This window comes from Heptranchias perlo, chromosome 33 (assembly GCF_035084215.1).
Source record: "Heptranchias perlo isolate sHepPer1 chromosome 33, sHepPer1.hap1, whole genome shotgun sequence".
Lineage (NCBI taxonomy): Eukaryota > Metazoa > Chordata > Chondrichthyes > Hexanchiformes > Hexanchidae > Heptranchias > Heptranchias perlo.
The window spans coordinates 4684506-4698011 of record NC_090357.1 but is presented as its reverse complement, the minus strand read 5'-3'; the positions used below and the strand labels follow the sequence as shown (position 1 = coordinate 4698011).

The 13506-nt window shown below is 46.1% G+C and overlaps 1 protein-coding gene across 1 annotated transcript in view; it reads left to right on the top strand.

The window, feature by feature from the left end:
- Window positions 1-9771, top strand: part of LOC137301252 (uncharacterized) — a 30029-nt gene extending 20258 nt beyond the window's left edge. Inside the window, exons 12-17 of the mRNA XM_067970712.1 lie at window positions 1442-1471; window positions 3536-3615; window positions 4833-4907; window positions 7125-7161; window positions 7260-7290; window positions 9343-9771. Of these exons, the coding sequence (XP_067826813.1) occupies window positions 1442-1471; window positions 3536-3615; window positions 4833-4907; window positions 7125-7161; window positions 7260-7284 (247 nt within the window). The 3' untranslated portion in view covers window positions 7285-7290; window positions 9343-9771. The remainder of the gene's footprint in view (window positions 1-1441; window positions 1472-3535; window positions 3616-4832; window positions 4908-7124; window positions 7162-7259; window positions 7291-9342) is intronic.
- Window positions 9772-13506: the final 3735 nt, after the last annotated feature.

The following is a 13506-nucleotide window of genomic DNA, read 5'->3' as shown; positions in this document are numbered from 1 at the left end:
GTAAGGGGGCGCGGGAGGTGAGTAAAGGTGTTGATTAAAACATCCAACCCTATAACTCCCCTCCGTGATCCTGGTGGGATCAGTAGGAAAATGCGTGTGACGCCAAGCGATGCAAACTTCCCAATTTCCCAGGTCTAATTCCCGATCTGCGTTGCGTTAACTTATCTCAGAGGGGAGGTGGTAACTGTTACAATTGGTCTTGCGGCCTTGGATTAGGGAAAGGGAGAACGGGGAAAAATAATCAGCCAGGCCTCCTCCTCCCAAAATTTATCCAGTGCCCCTACTGGAATGTTTGCATATATATATGTGTGTGTGTGTGTGTGTGTGTTGGGTGTGTGTGTGTGTGTTGGGTGTGTGTGTGTGGTGTGTGTGTGTGTGTGTGTTGGGTGTGTGGGTGTGTTGGGTGTGTGTGTGTGTTGGGTGTGTGTGTGTGTTGGGTGTGTGTGTGTGTGTTGGGTGTGTGTGTGTGCGTGTGTGTGATGGGTGTGTGGGTGTGTTGGGTGTGTGTGTGTGTGTTGGGTGTGTGTGTGTGTTGGGTGTGTGTGTGTGTGTTGGGTGTGTGTGTGTGCGTGTGTGTGTTGGGTGTGTGTGTGTGTTGGGGGTGTGTGTTGGGTGTGTGTGTGTGTGTTGGGGGTGTGTGTGTGTGTGTGTGTGTGTTGGGTGTGTGTGTGTGTGTTGGGTGTGTGTGTTGGGTGTGTGTGTGTGTGTTGGGTGTGTGTGTGTGTGTGTGTTGGGTGTGTGTGTGTGTGCGTGTGTGTGTTGGGTGTGTGTGTGTGTTGGGTGTGTGTGTTGGGTGTGTGTGTGTGTGCGTGTGTGTGTTGGGTGTGTGTGTGTGTTGGGTGTGTGTGTTGGGTGTGTGTGTGTGTGTGTTGGGTGTGTGTGTGTGTGTGTGTTGGGTGTGTGTGTGTGTGTGTGTGTTGGGTGTGTGTGTGTGTGTGTGTTGGGTGTGTGTGTGTGTGTTGGGTGTGTGTGTGTGTGTGTGTGTTGGGTGTGTGTGTGTGTGTGTGTTGGGTGTGTGTGTGTGTGTTGGGTGTGTGTGTGTGTGTGTGTGTTGGGTGTGTGTGTGTGTGTGTGTTGGGTGTGTGTGTGTGTGTTGGGTGTGTGTGTGTGTGTGTGTGTTGGGTGTGTGTGTGTGTGTTGGGTGTGTGTGTGTGTGTGTGTGTGTGTTGGGTGTGTGTGTGTGTGTTGGGTGTGTGCGTGTGTGTGTTGGGTGTGTGTGTTGGGTGTGTGTGTGTGTGTGTGTGTGTGTTGGGTGAGGACAAGATTGGGCTCTGCTGTGGTTCCCCTCATGGACGAATAGCTGTGTTAACTCACATGTGAGAGGTCAGCCACTTGGGATGAGATATTGGTACGCAGTCTTGACCCAGTGTGAGACGGGAGGAGCACACTCCGCTATCAAGGCATTGTCTAACTGGGTGACTTCTGTCCTTTCTCTTTGCAGCCGAATTATCCGACGCTCGTTTTACATACGGTGAGTTCCTGAAACACTGTCGCAGGGATTTCCTAGGTCTCACCGCGAGCAAAAGGAAGTGATCGCCTTTGAAGTAGGGTCGCCAACTCTGGTTGGACGTATTCCTGGAGGTTTTCATCACGTGACCCTCCCGCCTCCAAACACAACGGCCAGTCAAACAGCCTTTTATATCCTCCTCCGATATTTTTCTAACTAATAAACAAAAATGAAAAATACACACAATTTTTATTAATGCCCCCCATCCCCCAACCCCCGGCCTAATGACCTTTTCTCCCAGATTTTTGCTCCCAGCGGTGTCCTGGAGATTAATCTTCAATTCCTGGAGACTCCAGGGCAATCCGGGAGGGTTGGCGACCTTACTTTGCAATTGGGAAAGAAAATGGCCAAGCCAGCAATGGTTGTTTCTGATTCCAGAAATGGCCGCTTTGCGATTTCATAAAATGGCTTCGACGTGGTACAGGGACCGCTCAAATAACGCAACAAGCTGGGTAAACGTTCGAGGCGCCCTGTAACAGGCGATTTTATTTTAAGATTTAGAAAAGATGTCACCTTTGGCAATATTTTCCAGATTGCCCTCTTATTTAGGGTCCTGCGGAGCACCGTGACCCAGAGGCGGTGAGCAAACCAGGCCTACTGGTGAGCTGGGAGCCAAGCAGAACTGTAACCACAGCGACCAAAACGCCCTGCATGTATTGAGACTTCTTGCCAAGGGCTCACACATCTATATACGCAGAATAATATGTCGTCCTCTTCGTTCACACGACGGTGCTCCCAGCTGCTGTGTAGTTTTACAGCAGGTTCGGGGATGAGGCGGTGGCAGATGCTGCTCCGCTGTGTGACCTCTTCGACCAAAAGGAGGCTCCTCGCCGCAGGAGGGCTCGGCTGCTCGGAACACGGTGTAAAAACGGCTGCAGGTTCCTTAACTCCCAGCGGGCCTAACTGTTGCCTGGCAACAGAGATGCGTTTGGGACGCACCTGAGGGACAGAAGCAGAGGGGGGGGGGGGTCATGTCGCACGTCATCAAATCGCTCCATAGACCAGCTCTCTCCCAGTGACCTCCTTTCTTTCAGACTCGGAGCAAGACGGTGCTGCAGGTTTTTTCTTTCTGGGTTGATGAAGACTATTTGTTTCGAGCATTGACGAGGAATCCTGACCTTGACCTTGACAAGCCTCTCCCATCCCCCACCTGCCATTACCGAGCAACCGTACCCTGACTGCCTTCAGGACAGGAAGAGAGAAAATTGAGGGGGATTAAAATTTGAGACAATTTCAGGCAAGCAAGAGAGTAAAAATATAAAATGAATTGTGTAAATACATTATCCAGCTGAGGAAAAACTTGTTCCCTTTCCAAAAATATGATTTAGGACACTTCCCAATATAATTCATTCAGCCAAATTAATCCTCCTATCATGAGCAAGATAACCTCGGTTCCAACTTCATGGAATCATACAGCACAGAAGGAGGCAATCGGCCCATCGCGTTGTGCCGACTCTTTGAAAGAGCTGTCCAATCAGTCCCGTTCCTCCTGCTCTTTCCCCACAGTCCTGCAAATTTTTCCTATTCAAGTATTTATCCAATTCCCTTCTGAAATTTATTTTTGAATCTGCTTCCACCGCCCTTTCAGGCAGTGCGTTCCTGATCTTAACAACGGTGCATTTACCCCCCAGTCTGAAAAAAACAACCGTTCACCGCTACTCTCTGCTTTCTGTCTCTTAGCTAATTTCGTCTCCACGCTGCGACTGCCCTGTTTATTGGCAGGATTGGCAGTGCGGGCAAGATTTGCATGTTTTCCCTGGCTCCAAACCTTGCTTTCTCACTCGTTCTGGCCAATTTTACAAATTTTGGGAGACAATTGTACAAACCCGCGACGAGTCTCACTGGGGGTAGATTTTACCTGTCGCCGTCAGGCCGTAAACTTCACGATAGCGGATTGGTCGCCCATTCAACAACCCACCCAATCTTTCCGTTGACCTCGATAGAAATGACGAGGTTTAAGATGTTCTCCGTCCCGCACTGGAAGTTAAAACTTACCCCAAATGTCTTTGTTCTTTTATCACCTTACAGGACTAGACTGAGGCAAAACTCTCAGGCCCTAAAATGTCTCCATGAGACAGAAGCTCCTATGAGGACTTTGCACGTTGCAAGTGAGAACAGCAGCCAACACGACCTGGGGTTCGAAGGTCGGCCTGGGTTGCGGGGGGGGGGGGGGGGCGGGACATTTTCAAATACCTCTGCTGCTTTCTTCAGGGTGTTCCAAGATCCCCACAGAATCTCCGGACTGGGGACGGGTGGTGTCCCCTTGCACACTCCATCTCCGGGATCCCTGCGTGGGGGGCACCCCTCCCGTTTGTAGACAGAGGAACGTGAGGTGGGAGGTGCAGGGACTAGCCTTGGGAATCCCGCAGATACACACATACACACACAGATAATCTGGCACGCACACACGTACAAACACATGTACGCACACACCTACACACACAGACAGTCTGGCAGGCACACACACACGAACACATGTACGCACACACCTACACACACACAGACAGTCTGGCAGGCACACACACATGAACACATGTACGCACACACCTACACACACACAGACAGTCTGGCACGCACACACACACGAACACATGTACGCACACACCTACACACACACAGACAGTCTGGCACGCACACACACACGAACACATGTACGCACACACCTACACACACACAGACAGTCTGGCACGCACACACACACGAACACATGTACGCACACACCTACACACACACAGACAGTCTGGCAGGCACACACACACGAACACATGTACGCACACACCTACACACACAGACAGTCTGGCACGCACACACACACGAACACATGTACGCACACACCTACACACACACAGACAGTCTGGCACGCACACACACACGAACACATGTATGCACACACCTACACACAGACAGTCTGGCATGCACACACACACGAACACATGTATGCACACACCTACACACACACAGACAGTCTGGCACGCACACACACACGAACACATGTATGCACACACCTACACACAGACAGTCTGGCACGCATACACACATGAACACATGTACGCACACACTTGCACGCAGACACATACACAGACTGTCTAGCACACACACACATGCATGCACACACACACACACACATACACAGAGTCTGGCGCGCACACACACACATGCACGCACTCACATACACACACATGCTCACACACACGCTAATACATACATTGACACTCACTCTGCACAATCGGTTATTCCTGAATTGTTCCCTATAGGTTCCTGAAGTCGTTCCCAAGTGGCCAGTTTCCTATAGAAATTAATTAACTTTATCTCCCTTTTCACGCAGATTATGAATCTGTTCGGAAAGGTGGCCTGATCTTTGCTGTTGCTGCTTTCTTCGTGGGAATAGCTATTATCCTGAGTGAGTTCACAATCCCAACAACTTCACTCACATTCCTGGTTTAAGGATTGGCAACGAAACTGGATGTTCCAGACAGTGGTTAAGGTGTCACTGTGACCATATTCAGACACTGAGCTACGCTCTAATCTGAGAATTGTTAGTGGAGATAAAAATGGTGATTTTGTAACGTCACGCTGGTGGCTGGGAGTCTCGCCTGGCGGGAGCGCAGGTTGGAAAATTGGGTGCATGAATTTCCAACCAATAATTTAAATAGTGGGAAACATCATCAGAGAGTGCACCAGTTTCCAATACATCCTCCCGCTGGGCAAACCTCCCGAAACAAGGGGGAAGTCACAAAGTTAAGCCTAGAATGTTTTACTGTCGCTCAGATCCTTGTAGAAAACTCTTCAACGCTGCCAGACTCTCACTCACAAACACTGTCACACATACTCACACACCCACACACACTCACAAACACACACACTCACAAACACTGTCACACATACTCACACACCCACACACACTCACAAACACACACACTCACAAACACTGTCACACACACACCCACACACACTCACAAACACACACACTCACAAACACACACACTCACAAACACTGTCACACATACTCACACACCCACACACACTCACAAACACACACACTCACAAACACACACACTCACAAACACTGTCACACATACACACACACACACTCACAAACACACACACTCACAAACACTGTCACACATACTCACACACCCACACACACACTCACAAACACACACACTCACAAACACTGTCATACATACTCACACACCCACACACACATTCACAAACACACACTATTACAGACATTCACTGTCACATGCGATCTCACACACACTCACTATCATACACACATACAGTCACACGCTGTCATGTTATATGCTGTCATACACACTGTCAGACATATTCACACACATACATTGTCACACACACACACACTGACACTCTTAGTTTCACACATACATGCACACTCACTGTCACATGTATTGTCTTCATACTCAGTGCCAAACACTCACTGACACACACCCGCTGTTCACTTACACTCACTGATGCACACCCACTGTTCACTTACACTCACTGATGCACACCCACTGTTCACTTACACTCACTGACGCACACCCGCTGTTCACTTACACTCACTGACGCACACCCGCTGTTCACTTACACTCACTGACACACACCCGCTGTTCACTTACACTCACTGACACACACCCACTGTTCACTTACACTCGCTGTTCACTTACACTCACTGACGCACACCCGCTGTTCACTTACACTCACTAATGCACACCCACTGTTCACGTACACAAACTGACACATTTGCTGTCATGAATGTGCTATCACACATTCACACTGTCACTGAAATGCACAGGCACCATTACTCATGATCACTTCTGCACACACTTTCACATTTACCATCACTCTCACTGACCACCACACACTTATTGCCATTATTATACGCGCTATCACACACACCATCTCTCATACTCAGCACCGCACACTCACTGTCACTGACACATTCATCATCATACACATCCACTGGCACACACACACTCACCAATACAAACACTATCACACAATCTTACATATTCTCATTTACAGATGTCGTTGTCACTCACACATTCTCATATTTCCTCACACACTATAATACACACCCTCAACACTTATATTGCACACTCAGACACACCGTCACACACTCAGACACACCGTCACACACTCAGACACACCGTCACACATTCAGACTTTCACACACAGTCACACCCACACATATTTCCATTCAGTGGTGTAGGGATAAATACAGTCACATAGATCCTAAGATTTACACAAATCAAAACACATCACAACCAAACTGACAACGCTGTGTACAACTCTTTACATACAGAGCGCTGTGTGCAACACTTCACAACAGAACGCTGTGTGCAACACTTCACAACAGAACGCTGTGTGCAACACTTCACACACACAGCACTGTGTACAACACTTCTATACTCAGAGATCTCCTGTCACATTCGCTTTGATCCTATTGCCTTTACATAAAGTGGTACAGTTGGATAAATTCCAGTCCATGTTTTATTTTCAGAGACATAATCATTTTATCGAGAACTCCACTCCGTGTTTTCTGAAAGATGCATCACACACAATATATCCCAACGATTATAAACAGCCCACATTCTGTGTCCTTTGTTCATTGCAGGCAGAAAATTTCGATGCGGAGGCAAAACGCACAAACGGTATTATTTAAAGATTATTTTGCTCAGATCTTAAGATGTTTACTAACCATGTGTGTGTGGACTGCTGCTGACAATCTCTTTGTGATGGTTCTTTTTAGCCCCCAGAAGGAGGATGAGTTCTAGAAAATGGTACGTCTATCGCTTGACAGATTTTCTTTGTGAACTGTGAACTAAGAAGGAAAGCCTGGCATTTATCAGAAACATGCCAAAGTGCTTCATAAAATAAATTACTTTGAAGTGGTGGAACTAATCAAAGAAGAGCAGGGGAGTTCTCCCCGGTCTCCTGGGCCAATATTCACCCCTCAACCAGCATCACCAAACTGGTCATTCATCTCATTACATAGAGACACAGGAATGGACTGGACGGCAAATGACCACTGCGGCCCATCCAACCAGTCCCAGTCTCTGGGAAACGTCACATCCCATGACACCTCTCAAACCCTCCTATCAAACATCCCTTCAGGAACTCACTCATAAACTCAGCCCCACTCCCTCGTTGGACTGTCCATTCTACACCTTCACCATCCGCTGCATGATAGTAAATCTAATCTCTCTTTTCTTGAATCCTTCTCTAAGTTCACCCCTGAGCCACTCTTCTCCAGTGTAAACATTCCCAGCCTCTTCAGCCCCTCCTCCTAACTCAGTTGTCCACTCGCAGCTCCCAGTTTAGTTGCCCTTCGCTGCCCCCTCTCCAATACCTGGTGTGTCTTTCTCACAATACGGTGCCCAGAATCACACCCAGACTCCAGGTGGGCTGTGCTGATGGTTTCAAGTTTTTCTCCTTTACAGCGCTGACCTTGTGTCCCCTCCTCCTCCTGCCTTGGTGTGTCTGAAAGCACTGATCCAGGTTTACTGTCTAAATTCCACTCATTATTTCTTCATCATCAGCACCAACGTCATCATTAATCATCATCATCGATCATTAATCATCATCAATCATCATCGATCATTAATCATCATCATCGATCATTAATCATCATCAATCATTAATCATCATCATCGATCATTAATCATCATCATCGATCATTAATCATCATCATCATCAATCATCATCATCGATCATTAATCATCATCATCGATCATTAATCATCATCATCAATCATCATCATCGATCATTAATCATCATCATCGATCATTAATCATCATCAATCATTAATCATCATCATCAATCATCATCGATCATTAATCATCATCAATCATCATCGATCATCATTGATCATTAATCATCATCAATCATCATCGATCATTAATCATCATCATCGATCATTAATCATCATAATCGATCATTAATCATAATCAATCATCATCGATCATCATCGATCATTAATCATCATCAATCATCATCGATCATTAATCATCATCAATCATCATCGATCATCATTGATCATTAATCATCATCAATCATCATCGATCATTAATCATCATCATCGATCATTAATCATCATAATCGATCATTAATCATAATCAATCATCATCGATCATCATCGATCATTAATCATCATCATCGATCATTAATCATCATCATCGATCATTAATTGATCATTAATCATCATCGATCATTAATCATCATCATCGTCATCGATCATTAATTGATCATTAATCATCATCGATCATTAATCATCATCATCGATCATTAATCGATCATTAATCATCATCGATCATTAATTGATCAGTAATCATCATCAATTACTAATCATCATCGATCATTAATCATCATCGATCATTAATCATCATTAATCATCATCATCGATCATTAATCATCATCGATCATTAATTGATCACTAATCATCATCGATCATTAATCATCATCAATCATCAATTGATCACTAATCATCATCAATTACTAATAATCATCGATCATTAATCACTATCAATTATCGATCATCATAGCACCTTTAATGTAGAAAAATGTCCCAAGGCACCTGGTATCTTAGTGTCTTGTTCAGTATCTTGTATTGTCCTATGGGGTCTCCTTTCAAAGTTGGAGTCTGTTTAATTTATAGCAACAAGCCTCTTAAAAGGGGTGTGGAGACTATTAAAAAAACAAAAGTCACTATAAGCGATGTGACATTTATACTACAAATTTAAATTGAGAAACCATTGCAATAAAGTGCTTTAAGATCTGTGTTACACATTGTGTCTCCCTGGCTGAATTAATATTGAATGATTCTCCTTTTTCAGATACCTGCTGTGGGGAGTGCAGCTCCTCACTGCACCCACTAAATTCCCAACAAAAACATCTGTAATAAATGTCATCAGAGGAGTAGCTCGTGATGGACAGATAGTTATTATCGTGCTGACTAATCAAGGATACTGGAAGACTTTCACTGCACCCCATCCTCACTGTAACCTGATGTCAAGACTCCACACAACTAGCGAGTTGCTTCCTGCACCGAAGGGTTAACAGTCATCGAATTAATGTGTGGGAAAAGGGATGAGTGTTACCTAATTCTTAATGTTGTACAATTTTTATCTTGTTATAGAGTGTAATGGAAAGTGTCTCAGTGTCCAGTTTCAAATCTGTGTCACCCTTTTTACATTATTGAGAGAATTATGGGAACCTGGAAATGATTAAATTGAAAGTCCTGGATATTTAAGAGTTATCACAAAGCAACGATTTTAAAGTTTCTTTTCTTGGTGAATTTCTTATGCAAGGTGATGAGGAATAGAACTCAGCATCAAACAGTCCCAGAGCAGATACTGCACATGATAGATACATGGTGGAGTGTTCCCTCTACACTGTCCCATCAAACACGCCCAGGACAGGTACAGCACAGGTTAGACAGAGTAAAGCTCCCTCTACACTGTCCCATCAAACACGTCCAGTGCAGGTACACCATGGGTTAGACACAGAGTAAAGCTCCCTCTACACTGTCCCATCAAACACTCCCAGGGCAGGTACAGCACGGGTTAGATACAGAGTAAAGCTCCCTCTACACTGTCCCATCAAACACACCCAGGGCAGGTACAGCATGGGTTAGATACAGAGTAAAGCTCCCTCTACACTGTCCCATCAAACACTCCCAGGGCAGGTACAGCACAGGTTAGATACAGAGTAAAGCTCCCTCTACACTGTCCCATCAAAGAGCAGGCAAAATCTATCCATCAACCAACATCACAGCAGATTAACTGGTCATCTCATCTGCTGTTTGTGGGATCTTGCTGTGTGTAATTTAGCTGCCCTATTTGCCTTCACAATAGTGAGCACATTTCCAAAGTAATTGATTGCCTGTGAAGTACTTTGGGACGTATAAATGCAATTCTTTTTTTAAAAATTCATTCTCGGGATGTGGGCATCACTGGCAAGGTTGGCATTTATTGCCCATCCCTGGTTGCCCTGAGAAGTTGGCGATGGTGGGCCTTCTCTTTCAGCTGGCGATTTGATGCAACTGAGTGGCAGTTATTAACGAACATCTGGAAATGGCGGGCAGGAAAAGGCCAGGTGTTCCATCAAGCCCGCCCCACACCATGATGGCCGGAACATCGTGACTAAATACTTACTCCCCCCCTCACCCTCTCCCCACTTCCTCTCCCTCCCTCACTCCCGCTCCCTCCCCCCATTTCCTCTCCCTCCCCCTTTCCCCCCACTCCCTCTCCCACACTTCCTCTTCCTCCCCCCACTCTCCCTTCCCTCCACTCCCTCTCCCTCCCCCACTCCCTCCCCATCCACTTCCTCTCCCTCCCCCTCCACTCACTCCCCCACTCCCACTCCCTCACTCCCTCTCACTCATTCCCCCACTCCCTCTCCCTCCCTCTCCTGTCCCTCTCCCTCACTCCCTCCCTCTCCCTCCCCCCCACCAGCCATGTAATTTCCCAGGAGAGGCAATAAACCAGAGGAAAAATCCAGGGTAAATAAGGGAAAATTCCTCTCCGACCCTCTCAGGCGATCGAAACCAGTCCAGGAGATCACATTGACCGTGTGTATGTTAACTGTTAAACCACTTACCTTTTATAGGATGTGATCTGTGCCCCATCCAAGGACCGGTCTAGATCCTCCTTCAAGGCGTGGAGAGAGTCAGCGTCCACCACACCAGGCGGCCACGTATTCCAGGGCTCATTACTCTCTCGGAAAAGAACCGCCTAATATCCAGTCTATTCCTACTTCTGCGTAGTTTAAATACGTGTCCCCCTGGCCCTCACCCAAACTCTCAAACTGGAATAATCTAATAGGCCCACAATCCATGTCAGCCGTGGTTCAGTGAGTAACACTCTCGCCTCTGAGTCAGAAGGTCATGGTTTCAAGTCCCACTCCAGAGACTTGAACACAAATTCTAGGCCGACACTCCCAGTGCAGTGCTGAGGGAGTGCTGCACTGCCAGAGGTGCCGTCCTTTGGATGAGATGTTAAACGGAGGCCCTGATTGCCCTCTCAGGCAGAAGTAAAAGATCCCTTGGCACTATTTCAAAGATGAGATGGGGAGTTCTCCCTGGTAATATTTATCCCTCAACCAACCACTAAAGAACTGGTTATCTCATTGCTCTTTGTGGGACCTTGCTGTGCATAAATTGGCTGCTGTGTTGACTACAGTGGCTGTAAACTGCTTTCGGACATCCTGAGGCTGTGAAAGGCGCTATATAAATGCAAGTTCTTTCTATAAAAGACAGCTGATCCATGAGGGAATGCGGCTCGACTCTGTAATGATTTAAGCATGAAGTGTGGGGGCGAGGGGGAGAGATGGGATCAGGATAAGCATTTGGAACATGCTGCATGATCAACAAGACTTAAGGGAAGAGACAGAATTCCCACTTGATCTGTAAGCGTGTCCCTGATGTTCCACTGAATTTAAACTATTTGCTGTGACACAACCGCAACATCTGGAGTTTGGAGTGAGTTGGTTTGAGCCTGTGCTGCCGTCCTGTGGCGATATTTGGTAGAACCGTGATAAAACCCGGGCTTTAACAGCTTCTGATCCATGGATACGACCCTGCACTCTTGAGGTGGATTTCAGTTCAAGGTTTAGGGGTGGGCCTGAGTGTCGAATTTAAATAAACAGGTTTCAAGTGTTTGGGGGAAAAGTAAATATCACAGAGGTTGGATGTGTGGAAACCTCACCAATCCCAGAGCCCCTCCCAGGATCTGGTTCCCTTTCTGAATTTTCCTCAGTTTCCCAATTATTTGGGATGTAATTTAATGATCAATGGAGCTGTAATATTCTCATAATGCTGATTACACTGTACCTGATACACAAGCATGACACTGGGAATTAACACTAATCACATCTCACTGCCCTATGAACCCACACACATATACTGACTGTGTGTAGAACAGGACTGAGTGTCCCAGCACAGACCTGGGTGTCCTTGTACACCAGTCACTGAAAGCAAGCATTCAGGTGCAGCAAGCAGTTTGGAAGGCGAATGGTATGTTGGCCTTCATTGCAAGAGGATTTGAGTACAGGAGCAGGGATGTCTTACTGCAGTTATATAGGGCCTTGGTGAGACCACATCTGGAGTATTGTGTGCAGTTTTGGTCTCCTTATCTGAGGAAGGATGTCCTTGCCATGGAGGGAGTGCAACGAAGGTTTACCAGACTGATTCCTGGGATGGCAGGACTGACGTATGAGGAGAGATTGGGTCGACTAGGCCTATATTCACTAGCGTTTAGAAGAATGAGAGGTGATCTCATCGAAACATATAAAATTCTAACAGGACTAGACAGACTAGACGCAGGGAGGATGTTCCCGATGGCTGGGGAGTCCAGAACCAGGGGTCACAGTCTCAGGGTACGGGGTATGCCATTTAGAACCGAGATGAGGAGAAATTTCTTCTCTCAGAGGGTGGTGAACCTGTGGAATTCTCTACCACAGAAGGCAGTGGAGGCCAAGTCATTCAATGTATTCAAGAAGGAGATGGATATATTTCTTAATGCTAAAGGGATCAGGGATATGGGGAAAAAGCGGGAACAGGGTACTGAGTTAGATGATCAGCCATGATCATTTTGAGTGGCGAAGCAGGCCCAAAGGGCTGAATGGCCTACTCTTGCTCCTATTTTCTATGTTTCTATGTGTGTATAACAGGACTGAGTGTCCCAGCTCTGACATGTGACAATCCCCTCCCCCACCTTCTTTACCCCTGTAAATAGTAAAGATTGGAGGAAATTTGAAAAAATATTTGGAAATGTGTTGATGTATGTGAATTAACTCTAATTGTCCTGACTCCACAAGATCAGTGTATCTTGTTTAATTACACCAGAAAAATATAACCAGACTCACTGCATCATTTTTATGCCTTATATATAAAACAAAGAATTACAATATTACACTATTAAACAATATGAATACAGTAATTAGCAGCTTGTTAACTGTTCATCATTTAGTATTGCCGTTCTCAGAGCTGCTCCTTGTAA